The sequence below is a fragment of the Nicotiana tomentosiformis genome, chromosome 5 (assembly GCF_000390325.3).
Source record: "Nicotiana tomentosiformis chromosome 5, ASM39032v3, whole genome shotgun sequence".
Classification (NCBI taxonomy): domain Eukaryota; kingdom Viridiplantae; phylum Streptophyta; class Magnoliopsida; order Solanales; family Solanaceae; genus Nicotiana; species Nicotiana tomentosiformis.
Window position 1 is genome coordinate 89,772,002 of NC_090816.1, and position 13,164 is coordinate 89,785,165.

At 39.9% G+C, this 13,164-nt stretch overlaps 2 protein-coding genes across 2 annotated transcripts in view; both read left to right on the forward strand.

Annotated features, from left to right (window-relative positions):
• Positions 1–12,892, forward strand: part of LOC104120624 (pentatricopeptide repeat-containing protein At4g33990-like) — a 161,949-nt gene extending 149,057 nt beyond the window's left edge. The window contains exon 4 of the mRNA XM_070175081.1: positions 12,842–12,892. The gene's annotated coding sequence lies outside the window, so the exon portion shown is untranslated. The remainder of the gene's footprint in view (positions 1–12,841) is intronic.
• On the forward strand, positions 1,417–12,309 carry LOC104087978 (pentatricopeptide repeat-containing protein At4g33990-like). Its single transcript, XM_070176504.1, has 4 exons — positions 1,417–1,617; positions 10,638–10,657; positions 10,758–11,178; positions 11,290–12,309. The coding sequence occupies exons 1-4, from the start codon at positions 1,417–1,419 to the stop codon at positions 12,307–12,309; spliced, it is 1,662 nt and encodes a 553-aa protein (XP_070032605.1).
• Positions 12,893–13,164: the final 272 nt, after the last annotated feature.

Below are 13,164 nucleotides of genomic sequence, written 5' to 3' on the forward strand. Positions count from 1 at the left end.
ACACGGTCAACAACAATAGAATCTCCCACAAGTGTAGACACATAAACAGGAGAACTCAAAGGATCGCGCGATACGCCCAAATACGGGGCAAAATAAGAAGACACATAGGAATAAGTGGAGCATGGATCAAATAAAACCGATGCATCTCTATGATAGACCGGAACAATACCTGTAATGCCATAGTTGGAAGGAACTACCTATGTATGAGTAGGAAGAGCATAATATCTTTCCTGGCCTCCCCCTCTAGGGCGACCTCTACCTGCCCGACCTCCACCTCGAGCTGGCTGAGCAGGTGGAGTGGTAGCTGGTGCTATAATCATAGCCCGTGGACTCGGTGGAGCACGCAGTGCCTGAGAAGTCTATGAAGGTGCACCCCTCCTAAGTCGGGGACAATCCCTCACTACGTGGCATGTGTCACCACACTCAAAACAAGCTCTCAGATGGCGTGACTGCTGTGGTTGGCTCGGGCTAGGTTTGTTGGACTGACCGCTGCAAGCACCCCGTACAAGAGGTATACTAGATACTGGCGGTGCATAATAAGGCTCCTAGGGCCAAGAACGGGCCGCAATACCACTGGCGGATGGAAGTAATGAATGAACGGGGCGACTCACATAGCCCCTACTATGAGGAACTGTAGCTGGGGCACGAGTACCACTATAAGTGCCAGAATCTCGAGACCTCTTGGCCTCCCTCCCTCCATCTCCCGAGAAAGTATACCCTCCAATCTCCTAGCAATACCCACAACCTATTAGTATGCAATATCCATCTCTAACTCTCGGGCCATGCTAAGTCGTATACTAGGGTTGAGCCCCTCGATAAATCGATGGACCCTCTCTCGAACTGTAGCAACCAAGGTTGGTACATGTCTAGCAAAATCACTGAAGCAGACTGCATACTCTGACACAATCCTAGAACTCTGACGTAACTGTTGCACGCCATCCATCTCTGAGACTCTGGGGAACATACTCCCTCAAGAATATATCCGAGAACTGAGTCCATGTAAGTGAAGATGCCTCAGCTGGACTACCCAACTCATAAGCATGCCACCACTGATAGGCTGCTACTTTAAGCTGGAATGTAGTAAAAGAAACCCCACTCGACTCCGCTACACCCATAGTACGGAGGATACAGTGACACTCCTCAAGGAATCTCTTGGCATCCTCTAAATCCAATCCACTGAAGGTAGGAGGGTGGTACTTTTTGTACCTCTTAAGCCTGAGCTGCTCTGCCTCAAAAACTGCTGCCATGACCACGGGCTGAACTGGAGCTACCGGATGCATCGATATGATCTCTAGAACCTAGTAGACCTGAACCCGCTACTCTAGGTTACGGGCGGCAGGAGTTTGTGCTCCTCCCCTGGCTTGAGATATGGAATGAGCAAGTGGAATCATTCCATCCTGAGCTAAGGTGCTGAACATGCTCAGAAACTTGGCTAGAGTCTCCTGGAGGGCTGATGCAGCAACAAGTACCTCAAGTACCTGCCCTCCAGTTGGAGCTACCGGGGGCTCCGCTGTAGCAGCTCATGTGGGTGCTCTGGGTGCACCATGTGGACGTCCTCGGCCTCAGCCTCTCGTGGCTCTAGCAGAGGGCGTGGGTGCCTGGTCATCATATTCGCCTGTACGTGTCCTCACCATCTGTGAGAGAATAGAATACAGAAGTTTAAAATTTTGAAGTCAACAATTTCGCACGACAAGGAATTCAAGAAGTGTAATTTTCCTAATAGTTCCATAGCCTCCCGAAGATAAGTACAGACGTCTCTGTACTAATCCGCGAGACTCTAATAAACCTGCTTTGTGACTCACGACACCTATGAACCTAGAGCTATGATACTAACTTGGCACGACCCAATTCTCCCTCTGTAAGGCGTCGTGATGACACCTAGTCGCTACGACTAGGTTAGCCTAACAATTGCGGAATAACAAAAATAAAAGTAGTAATTAACAACTAAACTTTAACAGATAACTATATACTGATAAAATGTCCCTCGGCATGTACAAGAAAGCCAAACACTCGAGTATAAAAACTTTTCCCAAAACCCGATAGTCATAAGTCACAAAATTCTAGGATATAACTAAGTGTTTTTATATCAAGTCTAATGATAATACAGAAAGAAAACAACATAGAAGGTATTGGAGGGGGACTCTGAGGCCTGAGGACGCTGCAGATGTACCTTGAAGTCTCCGTAGAAACAACAAGTACTCTCAGCTAATAGCGGGACTGGTAAGATGTACCTGGATCTGCACACAAAACATGTGCAAAAGGGTAGTATGAGTACACCACAACGGTACCCAGTAAGTGCCAAGCCTAACCTCAGTAGACTAGTGATGAGGTCAAGTTCGGTGCCCTACTGGGATATAACAATAAGACAGAAGATATAATAAGGTGAAAAGACTGAGAATTTAACAAAAAGGAATTCAAGGAGAAATAACAACATAGCACAATGAGATAAACGACAAGGGCACTCTCGAGATACTGTCTCATTGTCCCAAAAGTAAATACTCTACAGGTAATCTCTCGAGAAACCGTCTCATAGTCCCAAAAGTAAATGTTCAAGGAGATCTCCCGAGGTAACCCCTTGTAATCTCAAAAGTAAATGTGTAGGAGGATCTCCCGAGGTACCGCCTCATAGTCTCAAAAGTAAATATGCAGGTGGATCTCCCGAGGAACCGCCTTGTAGTTCGAAAAGCAAATACATAGCTCGAATCGATGGAGAACAACAATTAATAGCAAGAGTTCTACAGGTAAGGTTGATACAAATCAGGTAAAGACAAGAATTCAACTAAACATGCTGCACAGATTTCAAATCAGCACTTAAGACACGTAGACATTACAGTAATGTAATGCCCCAATGGTCATTTTGAGTATTTACGCTACTTTCAACTATTTGAACTCTTGAATAACTTCATATGATGTATTATGACATGTGTGAATCGTCGGTTTTGGTTTTCAGCTATTTCGGAATTAGTTCAGAAGAAAGAATTTCATGTTTGAATCTTTATGTTGGAAGAGTTGACCAAGTTTAAATTTTTTAGTAGTCGACCTCGGATCGGAGTTTTGATGATTCTTGTAGGTCCGAATGGTGATTTTGGACTTGGGCGTATGCCTGGAATTTCATTTGGATATTCCTAGAAGGTTTCGACACCAGTTGGCGAAAGTTAGAAATTTGAAGGTTTGGAATGTTCATAAGTTTGACCAGTGGTTGACTTTGATGATATCAGGTTCAGATTGTGGTTCCGAAAATTTTTGTAGCTTCGTTATGTCATTTATGACTTGTGTGAAAAAATTGAAGTCATTCCGGATTGATTTGGTATGCTTCGGCATGCATTTTGGAAGTTGGAAGATTCAACGTTCATTAAGTTTGATTTGAGGTGCGATTCATGATTTTGATGTTGTTATGTGTGATTTGAGTCCTCAAGTAGGTCCGTGTTATGTTACGGTACTTGTTGGTATATTCGGACGGGGTCCCGAGCAGCTTGGGTGTGTTTCGGGGTGTGTTTTGAACAAGTTTGTGCATTTCAGCACTTTGATGATGTCCTGGAGCAGTTGAAGTGCAGAGGCCACATTTTTGGAGTGCGGATGTGTGGACGCAAACTCCCAAAGTGCGGAGGCAGTGAAAAATATGTGGACCGCAATTGAAAATGTGCAGACCGTAGAAATCCTCTTGCGGCCGCAGGAACGAAAATCTGCAGATTTGATGGTCTGACTTCGGAAGCTTATATTTTTTAATCTATAAGGAATTTGGAGATGATCTAAAAACAAAAGTTGTAGCCTATTGAGTCTAGTTTTCAAAAGGTAAACTATTCATTATTTGGATATTTGTACCGAACGTTATGGCTAATTTACTGAAGATTGGTAGTGCAGTCACTGCTGAAGTGCGACCGCATAATTTGGAATGCGGTTGCGGGACCTAGAATGTGCGGACTGCACAAAACAGTGCAGTCAGCACAATAGGAGATCAGATTATTGTACCTTATAAATGAAGGTTAGAGTATTATTTCATATTTGGACTTTGGGAGCTCGGTTTGTGGCAATGTTCATGGGATTTTCAAGAAATTCATCGGGGTAAATGATTCTAACTTGAATTTGGTTAATATACATGAATATATCATTGTTTTCATCATTTAATTAGTATTTTTGAGATAGAAATTTGGAAACAATTGTAGAAATTTCATAAAACGAATTATTGGGATTTGAATGTTGATTCGGAGTCGTATTTAAGTGAAAATAGTATGGTTGGACACGTAATTGAATGGGTTATAGGATTTTGTGAGTTCTGTTAGATTCCGAGATATGGGCCCCACTACCGGCTTTTCGAGTAGAGTTGGAAATTTTTATAAATTTTTAAATTGTAAGTATTGGAGTATATATTGATTAATTTGCATGTGGCTTGAATAGATACCGATCGTTTGGTTTGAATTGAGGAGATAAAAAGGCGCTTGAAGGTTGATAGGCGCGGAATGGAATTTTTGGAGTATTATTTATGTTGATCGGCATCGAATTCGGCTTGTTCGTGGTAAGTAACACTTCTAAACTTGGATTTGAGGTATGAACCTTGGTTATACATGTTATGTGAATTGTTTGGAGGTGACGAACATGCTAGGTGACAGTCGTGTGGGTGTGCACTGTAGAAATTGAGACTCAGTTGATTCCGTAGAGTTGTATAGTCAATTAATTTGTATTTTTTCATGTATTTTTATGTGTTAGAGAAACAGAGCTATGACTCATATTAGAAATCATGCTTAGGCAAATATTGGTATTATTGGGATCCACTGAGGTCATTTCTGTTGTCGAATTACATGTTAAAATTGTAATTTCGTACTTAGTCATATACATTCATTGCATGTAATATCTCAATCATTGTTGTTATTTATTGATACATCATATTATCATTTTGGGTTAGTTTCATGACATTGTGAGCCCGAGAGACTGGACAGATTGATGACTGAGTGAGGCCGACGGCCTGATTTTGAGATATTAATACTATAGCACGTGAGTTGTCCGTGCAGCATGTGAGTTCTTCGTGCGGATCCAGATATTGATACTATAGCACGTGAGTTGTCCGTGCGGATTATAGCGCTTGGGCTGAAGGAGCCCCTTCGGAGTCTGCACCCCTCACATTGAGCGCAATTGATTTATATTTTTGGGATGGACTTCTCTGGGCATGGATCTTGCCTGAATCATTTATTATATTTGAGATGGAGTTCTCTAGGCTGGATTGGCCCTGTACAGTACTGAGTGATTGAATGTCAGTTATTACGTATATATATGGGATGGAACTTCCCTGGGCTGGATTAGCCATATGCAGTACTGAGTGATTGAGTACTCTAAGAGTGTGAGTACATGAGTTCATCACTATGCTGCATTACATTAGACATGCATACTTGATATGTAGGCATAGAGAAGTATTATTCCTCATGCCATCTGATAATGAAATTTCTTATCTGTCGTTAAGGTTTTTTGAGAAAAATAAATCATAGATCTCAGACTTACTCATATTTCGGTTACTTTCGGCAAAAGATTTGAGTTTTACTGTTATACTTGAAAAGAAAATTTTAATTTTCCAGAACTGTATAGGAGCTAAGCATTTTATTATTGAGTTATTACTTGTGTTGCTTTAAATTGTATTGTTATGAGATGTTATTGGTTATTGGTGTGGACTCTGACCTTGGTACAAGCTCGTCACTACTTTCAACCTAAGGTTAGGTTTGTTACTTTTTTAGTACATGGGGTCGGTTGTACTCATACTACACTTCTGCACCTTGCATTCAGATTTTGGATGTTGATGCTACTGTACATGGCGGGACCTAGCATTGAATATGTACCTACGATACAATCACAACTGCCTCTTGTTCTAGGTAGCTTTAAAATTTTTAAATCTGTTCAAGTATATTTCAAACAAATGACATATTTTTATTTCACACCAGTTTGTAAATTCTAATCTTAGAAGCTCATGATTTGTACTACTAGTCCTTGGAGAGTGTATTAGAGTTAGTTAAATATTATTTGAATAGGATTGTTGTTATTTGGCTTACCTAGCGGGTGAGGTTAGGTGTCATCACAGCTAGTTAAATTTTATACCTTGTGCAACTTGTTTTGTTAATTCAATAAATTTAATAATAGTTTGATCCATGTTTAAATTGTGAGTCCGTGGCTATTGCCGGGCGAAATATGTTATTGGCACGAGAGTTTTCCGTGCGATTGTGATATGAAATGTAGGCATGAGGTGCCGTGGGTATATAATGATTATGATATTTGTACGTGAGTTGTCCGTGCAGTTGTGAAATAAGATGCGGGTACGGGTTGTCGTGAGTAAATAATGATTTTATTATTGGCACGTGAATTATCCGTGCGGATCTTATATATTAATATTTTGGCACATGAGTTGTCTGTGCGGTTGTGATAGAAATATGGGCACGAGGTGCCGTGAAAATATGAAAGTGGGCTAAGACCCGTGTTACGAAAATATGAAAGTGGGTTGAGACCCGTATTTTATGATTATGAAATGACATGTCATAGAGTGACTTTTATTTGAAAGAATTTATATTTGAAAGATATTTATTTGCAAGAATTATATTAGAAAGATATTTATTTGAAGAAGTATATTCGAAAGATATTTATTTGAAGAAGTATATTCGAAAGATATGTATTTGATAGAATTATATTCGAAAAATATTTATTTGAAAGAAGTATATTCGAAAGATATTTATTGGAAAGGATTATATTTAAAAGATATTTATTTGAAAGAAGTATATTCGAAAGGTACTTATTCGAAAGAATCATATGTGAAAGGTTTATATTTGAAGGACTTGATTAATTAGTTATACTTGTGTTCCTTATTGGTTTGAGCAATAATTATGGTGTTCTTGTTGCCTTGTTGTTTACATCATTGGTTGATTTTTGTTGCTATCATTGCTAGTTGGTTTCCAGTACTATTGTATACTGCTATATTGCACAGGATATTTGACTAGTGAGTAACTTGATTGCACCTCGTCACTACTCCACCGAGGTTAGTCTTGATACTTACTGGGTACCGATCGTGGTGTACTCATACTATACTTCTACATATTTTTGTGTAGAGCCGGGTATTTGTAACGGCTCGATCGGTCATTTTGGGCATTTACGCTCCTTTCTACTATTTGAAGTCTTGAATATTTTCATACGATGTATTATGACTTGTGTGAATTCTCGGTTTTGGTTTTCAGGTATTTCAGAGTTAGTTTGAAAGAATGAAATTCAAGGTTTAAATCTTAACTAGAAAGGTTGACCGGATGTTGACTTATGTATAAACGACTCCGGAATTGAGTTTTGATGATTTCGTTAGGCTCGAATGGTGATTTTGGACTTGGGCGTATTCCCGAAATTTCATTTGGATATTTCTAGAATGTTTCAACACCAATCGGCGAAAGTTAGAAATTTGAAGGTTTGGAGGGTTCATGAGTTTGACCGGGAGTGGGCTTTTGGATATCGGGGTCGGATTCCGATTACGGAAGTTGGAATAGGTACATAGTGTCATTTAGGACTTACGTGCAAAATTTGAGGTCAATCGGACGTGCTTTGATAGGTTTCAGCATCGAATGTGAAATTTAGAAGTTCATAAGTTCTTAGGCTTGAATCGATGCGCGATTCGTGTTTTAATCTTTGTTAGGTTTGATTTGAGACCACGAGTAGGTTCGTGTTATATTACGGGACTTGTTGGAATATTCGAATGGGGTCCCGATTGGATCGGGTGTGTTCTGGGGCGAGTTTTGAACGAATTTGGGCATTTCGACACTTTGATGATGTTCTGGGAGCAGTAGGAGTGCGGGGGAACCTTTTGGAGTGCTGAGGCAAAGCCTCATGTGCGGACCTTAGAGGAAAATTGTGGACCGCAAAAATCCTCTTGCGGCCGCAGAAATAGGAATTTGCAGGTTCGATGGTCTGTCTGTAGAAGCTTATATCTTTTGATCTACAAAGAATTTGGAGATGAACCAAAAAATGAAAGTTGTAGCCCTTTGAGTCTAGTTTTCAGAAAATTAAACCAATCATCATTTGGGCATTTCTACCTAAAGTGATGGTCAATATGCTGAAGCATGGTAGTGCAGTGGCTGCTGAAGTGCGGCCACACAATTTGGATTGCGGCCGCAGAACCTGGAATGTGCGGAACGCACAAACCTTTTGCAGTCAGCACAATGAGGGATTGGATTTTGTACTATATGAACGAGGGTTAGAGAATTATTTCATATTTAGACTTTGGGAGCTTGGTTTGTGGCGATGTTTCGTGGGAATTTTAAGAAATTCATCGGGGTAAATGATTCTAACTCGAATTTGGTTAATATCTCTACTCCAACACACCATTGCCTCGCGAAGCGGTCTCAAAATGCCTCGAATCTAGCCATAAATAATGCGATAAAATCAATACGGGCTAAAGGAATCAACTCCATAAGAAAATACTAAGTTATTAATCAAAATAAAAAAAAATGGCTCAAAAGCCAGCGCCCGAGCCCACGTCTCGAAATTCGATAAAAGTCACAAAACCCTAAAGCCCACTCAACCACGAGTCTTTCCATACCAAATTTATCAAAATCCGACACCAAATCGCCACTCAAATACCCAAATCAAACTCTCCAAATCCCTTGCCTCAAACTCCCAATCTACACCTTAAATACACACCAACTAGGTGGTAAAATCATCGGGGAAGCAATATTATTGATAAAAAATAAGCACAAGAGACTTACCTCAAGAATCCCCTCGAAAACCCTCTCAATAATCGCCTAAACCGTGCTTGAAATGTTTGAAATGAAGCCAAAATCGCGAATCCTTGTTTTAATAATCTGCCCAGGCTTTTCGCACCTACGGTAATATATCCGCAACTGCGGAACCTCTTATGCGGCCAATTCCCCGCTTCTGTGGAAGTCACTTAAATTCCTCAGGCCCGCATCTGCGCTCCATGTTTCACATCTGCGGAGCCGCTTCTGCGGCCTTCCATCCGCTTCTGCAAAAACAGGCCCCTCTCTCAATTCCGCATCTGCGGAGCCTCGCTTGGACCTGCGGGCTCGCAAATGCGGTTAATTCCTCGCACCTGTGCCCTGCCCAGGCCAGCCTAGCTCCGCTTCTGCATAAACCCAACCGCATTTGCGGCATCGCAGGTGCAGAAATGACCTTGCACCTGAAACCTCTTCTCACCTCCTCCCTGGCTGCTTCTGCGGCTCACCTCTCGCTTCTGCGAGATCGCACCTGCGATCCCCACTCCACAGGTGCGATTACACCTAATTCTGGTGAGCTTCAGCACTTCCTTCAAACTTCAAATCGATCCGCAACTCCCAATTTCACCTCGAACAACATCAAAAACACAAATCACACATAGATTCAAGCCTAATGAACTTTAAACTCCCAATTTCTACAAACGATCCTGAAACCTATCAAATCATATCCGATTACCCCAAATTTTACGCATAAGTCACAAATGACATTACGAACCTACTCCAACTTCCGGAATCGGAATCCGACCCCGAAATCAAAAAGTTCACTCCCGGTCAAAATTTTCAAAAATTTAACTTTCGCCATTTCAAGTCTAATTCCACTACGGACCTCTAAATCATAATCCGGACACGCTCCTAAGTCCAAAATCACCTAACGGAACTAACAGAACTATCAAAACTCCGTTCCGGAGTCGTTTACTCAAGGATCAACATCAGCGGAATCATTTCAACTTAAGCTTTCAACCTTGAGACTAAGTGTCTCATTTCATTCTGAAATCATACCAAACTCGAACCGACTACCCCGACAAGTCACATAACAGCTACAAAGTACAAAATGAGTAGTAAATGGGGAAACGAGGCTACAACTCTCAAAACGACCGGTCGGGTCGTTATAGTGAAGTGATGAATCGGTCGAATACGAGTTTCAAATGCAAGTGTCTTGATAGTTGGGTATGGTCTCAAGAAGCCAAAGAGACTCCGAGATTGTTCTCCTCTTTCATTTAAGTTCTTAAAGAAGTGAATAATTGAAAGAAAAAAGATTCATATCCCAAGATTTGTAAGTTGGGAAGCATCGGAACATGTAGATTGTCAAGAAATATGCACATCCTATGAGTCCTCTTGAAATTTATGGTGTATTTATCCTTTAGGATAAAGTTGGGATCATAGAAGGATATTAGTGATGATTTTGATAGCAAATATTTTAGTCATTCAAATGCCTACAGTCTAATTTACAAAGAAAGTATGTCTCATTTACACCTAAGAATAATTTTACCGTCTCAAATTCTATTAATTTAGGTAATTTGTCCGCATACCTGGTTGCACTACTTAACCCAATAGATCTAGCTTTTGAAGGAGGGCAGTCATTATGAACTCTCAGATGTAACTATTAAGTCTAGCCTCAAAATCTACCGCATGCACATTAGCTTCATGTGATCTCTAACCTCAATTTGGGTATTCTGCATGTTATCTTGAGGAGCTTATAATTCAATTGTTTATTTATTATCATATTTGCATTAGTGGTGGCTTCAACTTCCCATTCTGTTCTTTATATTGTCATGGCTTTTTGACTACTGATATGATGTTTTCTTCTTCCTATTGTACTTTCCAAAGAGGGGAAGAATTCAAACATGTAATCTTTGGGTCTTCATATTGATTTCATTTTTGGCTTTGTTTGTGCAGATTATTACTGTCGTTCAAAGGTGGGCGTTCCACAAAATCTCTACCGTTCTCCTCTTTCTGTTGCAAGTTATACTCAAGTAGAAGTTGCAATGAGGTGTTATCAAATGGTGTTGCAAGCAGGAAAAAAGAGATCGACTTTGAGCATTTATTCAAATCCTGTACCAAAATCTACATTTTGAAGTGCCTTCATGCCCTTCTCGCTGTGTCAGGGAAGGCTCAGAGTATCTTTATCGGCACTAGACTTGGGAATCTTTATGCTCACTTGGGTGATGTTTCTTTGTCTCGGAAGACTTTTTGCATGATAGAGAATAAAGATGCTTATACCTGGAATTCCATGATATCATCTTATGTTCGTAATGGCCATTTCCGTGAATCTCTGAATTGTTTGAATGACATGTTGTCCACGGCTGATGTTAAGCCTGACTTTTACACTTTCCCTCCAGTGTTGAAAGCTTGCGGTAATATACTTGATGGTGCAAGAATACATTGCTGGGCTTCGAAACTTGGCTTAGAGTGGGATGTGTTTGTAGCTGCCTCCTTGGTGCATATGTATTGCCGTTTCCAATCATCTACTTTTGCCTTTAAAATTTTTAAGAATATGCCTTTTCGGGAGATGGGTTGTTGGAATGCTATGAATTCTGGATTTTGTTAGAATGGAAATGCTATAGAGGCATTGAGCCTGTTGAATGAGATGAGATTAGAGGGTATAAAAATGGATTCAGTGACTATCACAACAGTACTTCCTATATGTGCCCAGCTTGATGATATTATGCACGGGATGTTAATTCACTTGTGTGTTATAAAGCATGGCCTAAAATTATATGTCTTTGTATCAAATGCCTTAATAAACATGTACGCCAGATTTGGTGAGTTAAGACATGCACAAAAATTATTTGATGATATGATTGTAAAAGATTTAATATCATGGAACTCTTTAATTTCTGCGTATGAGCAAAATAATGTACCTGAAAAGGCACTGAAATACTTTCATGAGATGATGGTAAATGAGATTCAGCCTGACTTGTTGACGATATTGAGTTTAGCTTCTAGTACAGCTCAGACCAAAAGTTTCCATTGCTGCAGATCTGTTCAAGGATTTATGTTGAGAAGATATTGGATTCAGGAGGATGTTATTGTGTGTAATGCTGTTGTGGATATGTATGCAAAATTGGGTTTTATTCATTGTAGTCGTAAGATTTTTGACGAGATACCGGTTAAGGATGTGGTGTCCTGGAACTCAATGATCTCAGGTTATTCTCAAAATGGTCTTGCAAGTGAGGCTATTGAAATTTACAACATGATGAAAAAATGTGATGATGTAGCACCAAACCAAGGAACTTGGGTTAGCATTTTGCCAGCTTATGCTCATCTAGGTGCGTTACGAGAAGGAATGAGAACTCATGGGCATGTTTTCAGAGTAGCTCTTAATTTGGACGTCTTTGTTGGTACCTCCCTCATTGACCTTTATGGTAAATGTGGAAAACTGGATGATGCCATGTTTTTGATTTACGAGGTGCCTAGGATAAGTACAGTCCCTTGGAATGCCATAATATCATGTCATGGTATTCATGTAAATGGCAGGGTTTCTCTGAAACTATTCGATGATATGCTGGGTGAAGGTGTTAAACCAGATCATGTAACATTTTTATCTCTATTGTCAGCTCCTGGATAGAGCTCAATTGAACTGAACAATAAGATTGAAGTCATTTACACAGGAAATCAATCTCATCCGCAGTTCCATGAGATATACAAGGAATTAAGTATTTAAACTGCTAAGATGAAGACCCTAGGTTATACTCCAGACTATACTTTGGTATTACAAGATGTTGAGGATGACGAAAAGGAACAAATCCTTACCAGTCATAGTGAGAGATTGGCTATTGCTTATGGAATTCTTAACACTCCTCATAGAAGTCCTTTACGGATCTATAAAAACTTGCGGGTTTGTGGAGACTGCCACAATGTGACTAAACTTATTTCTAAGATAACAGAGAGAGAGATTATTGTGAGGGACTCTAATCGCTTTCATCACTTCAAGGATGGTGTTTGTTCATGTGGGGATTACTGGTAACATGTGCCCATAGTTCTGGACAGTAATGACAGTTACTGGTAACATGTGCCCATAGTTCAAGGATAGGTGTTGTAGGAAATTTATTTGTTCTTCTCAAATTATTGTACTGTCCCGTGAATGATGAATCCCGAACTCTGTAATGGAACAGAGATTTTTATGAAGGCAATTCTTTCATTCTTTTAAATATTTACTTTTCTCTAGTGGATGTAGTTACATAACTGTCATTTGATGCAAGTAAAGTTAGAAATTTTAGACTCTTTTAAATCACCATAACAAATTCTCTCTTGGAAACAAGAGTACGTATCTATTTGTTAGTTTTAAGGTCTTACCAAATATTTCTAAGTAAGCTAAGTTTTCTAAAATTAATTGATATGCTTGTCTACTGTGAGGCAGTGACATGCTCATTTTTTTCCAATTTCAAACTAATATATAATTTATCAATTACCTTTTAAGAAT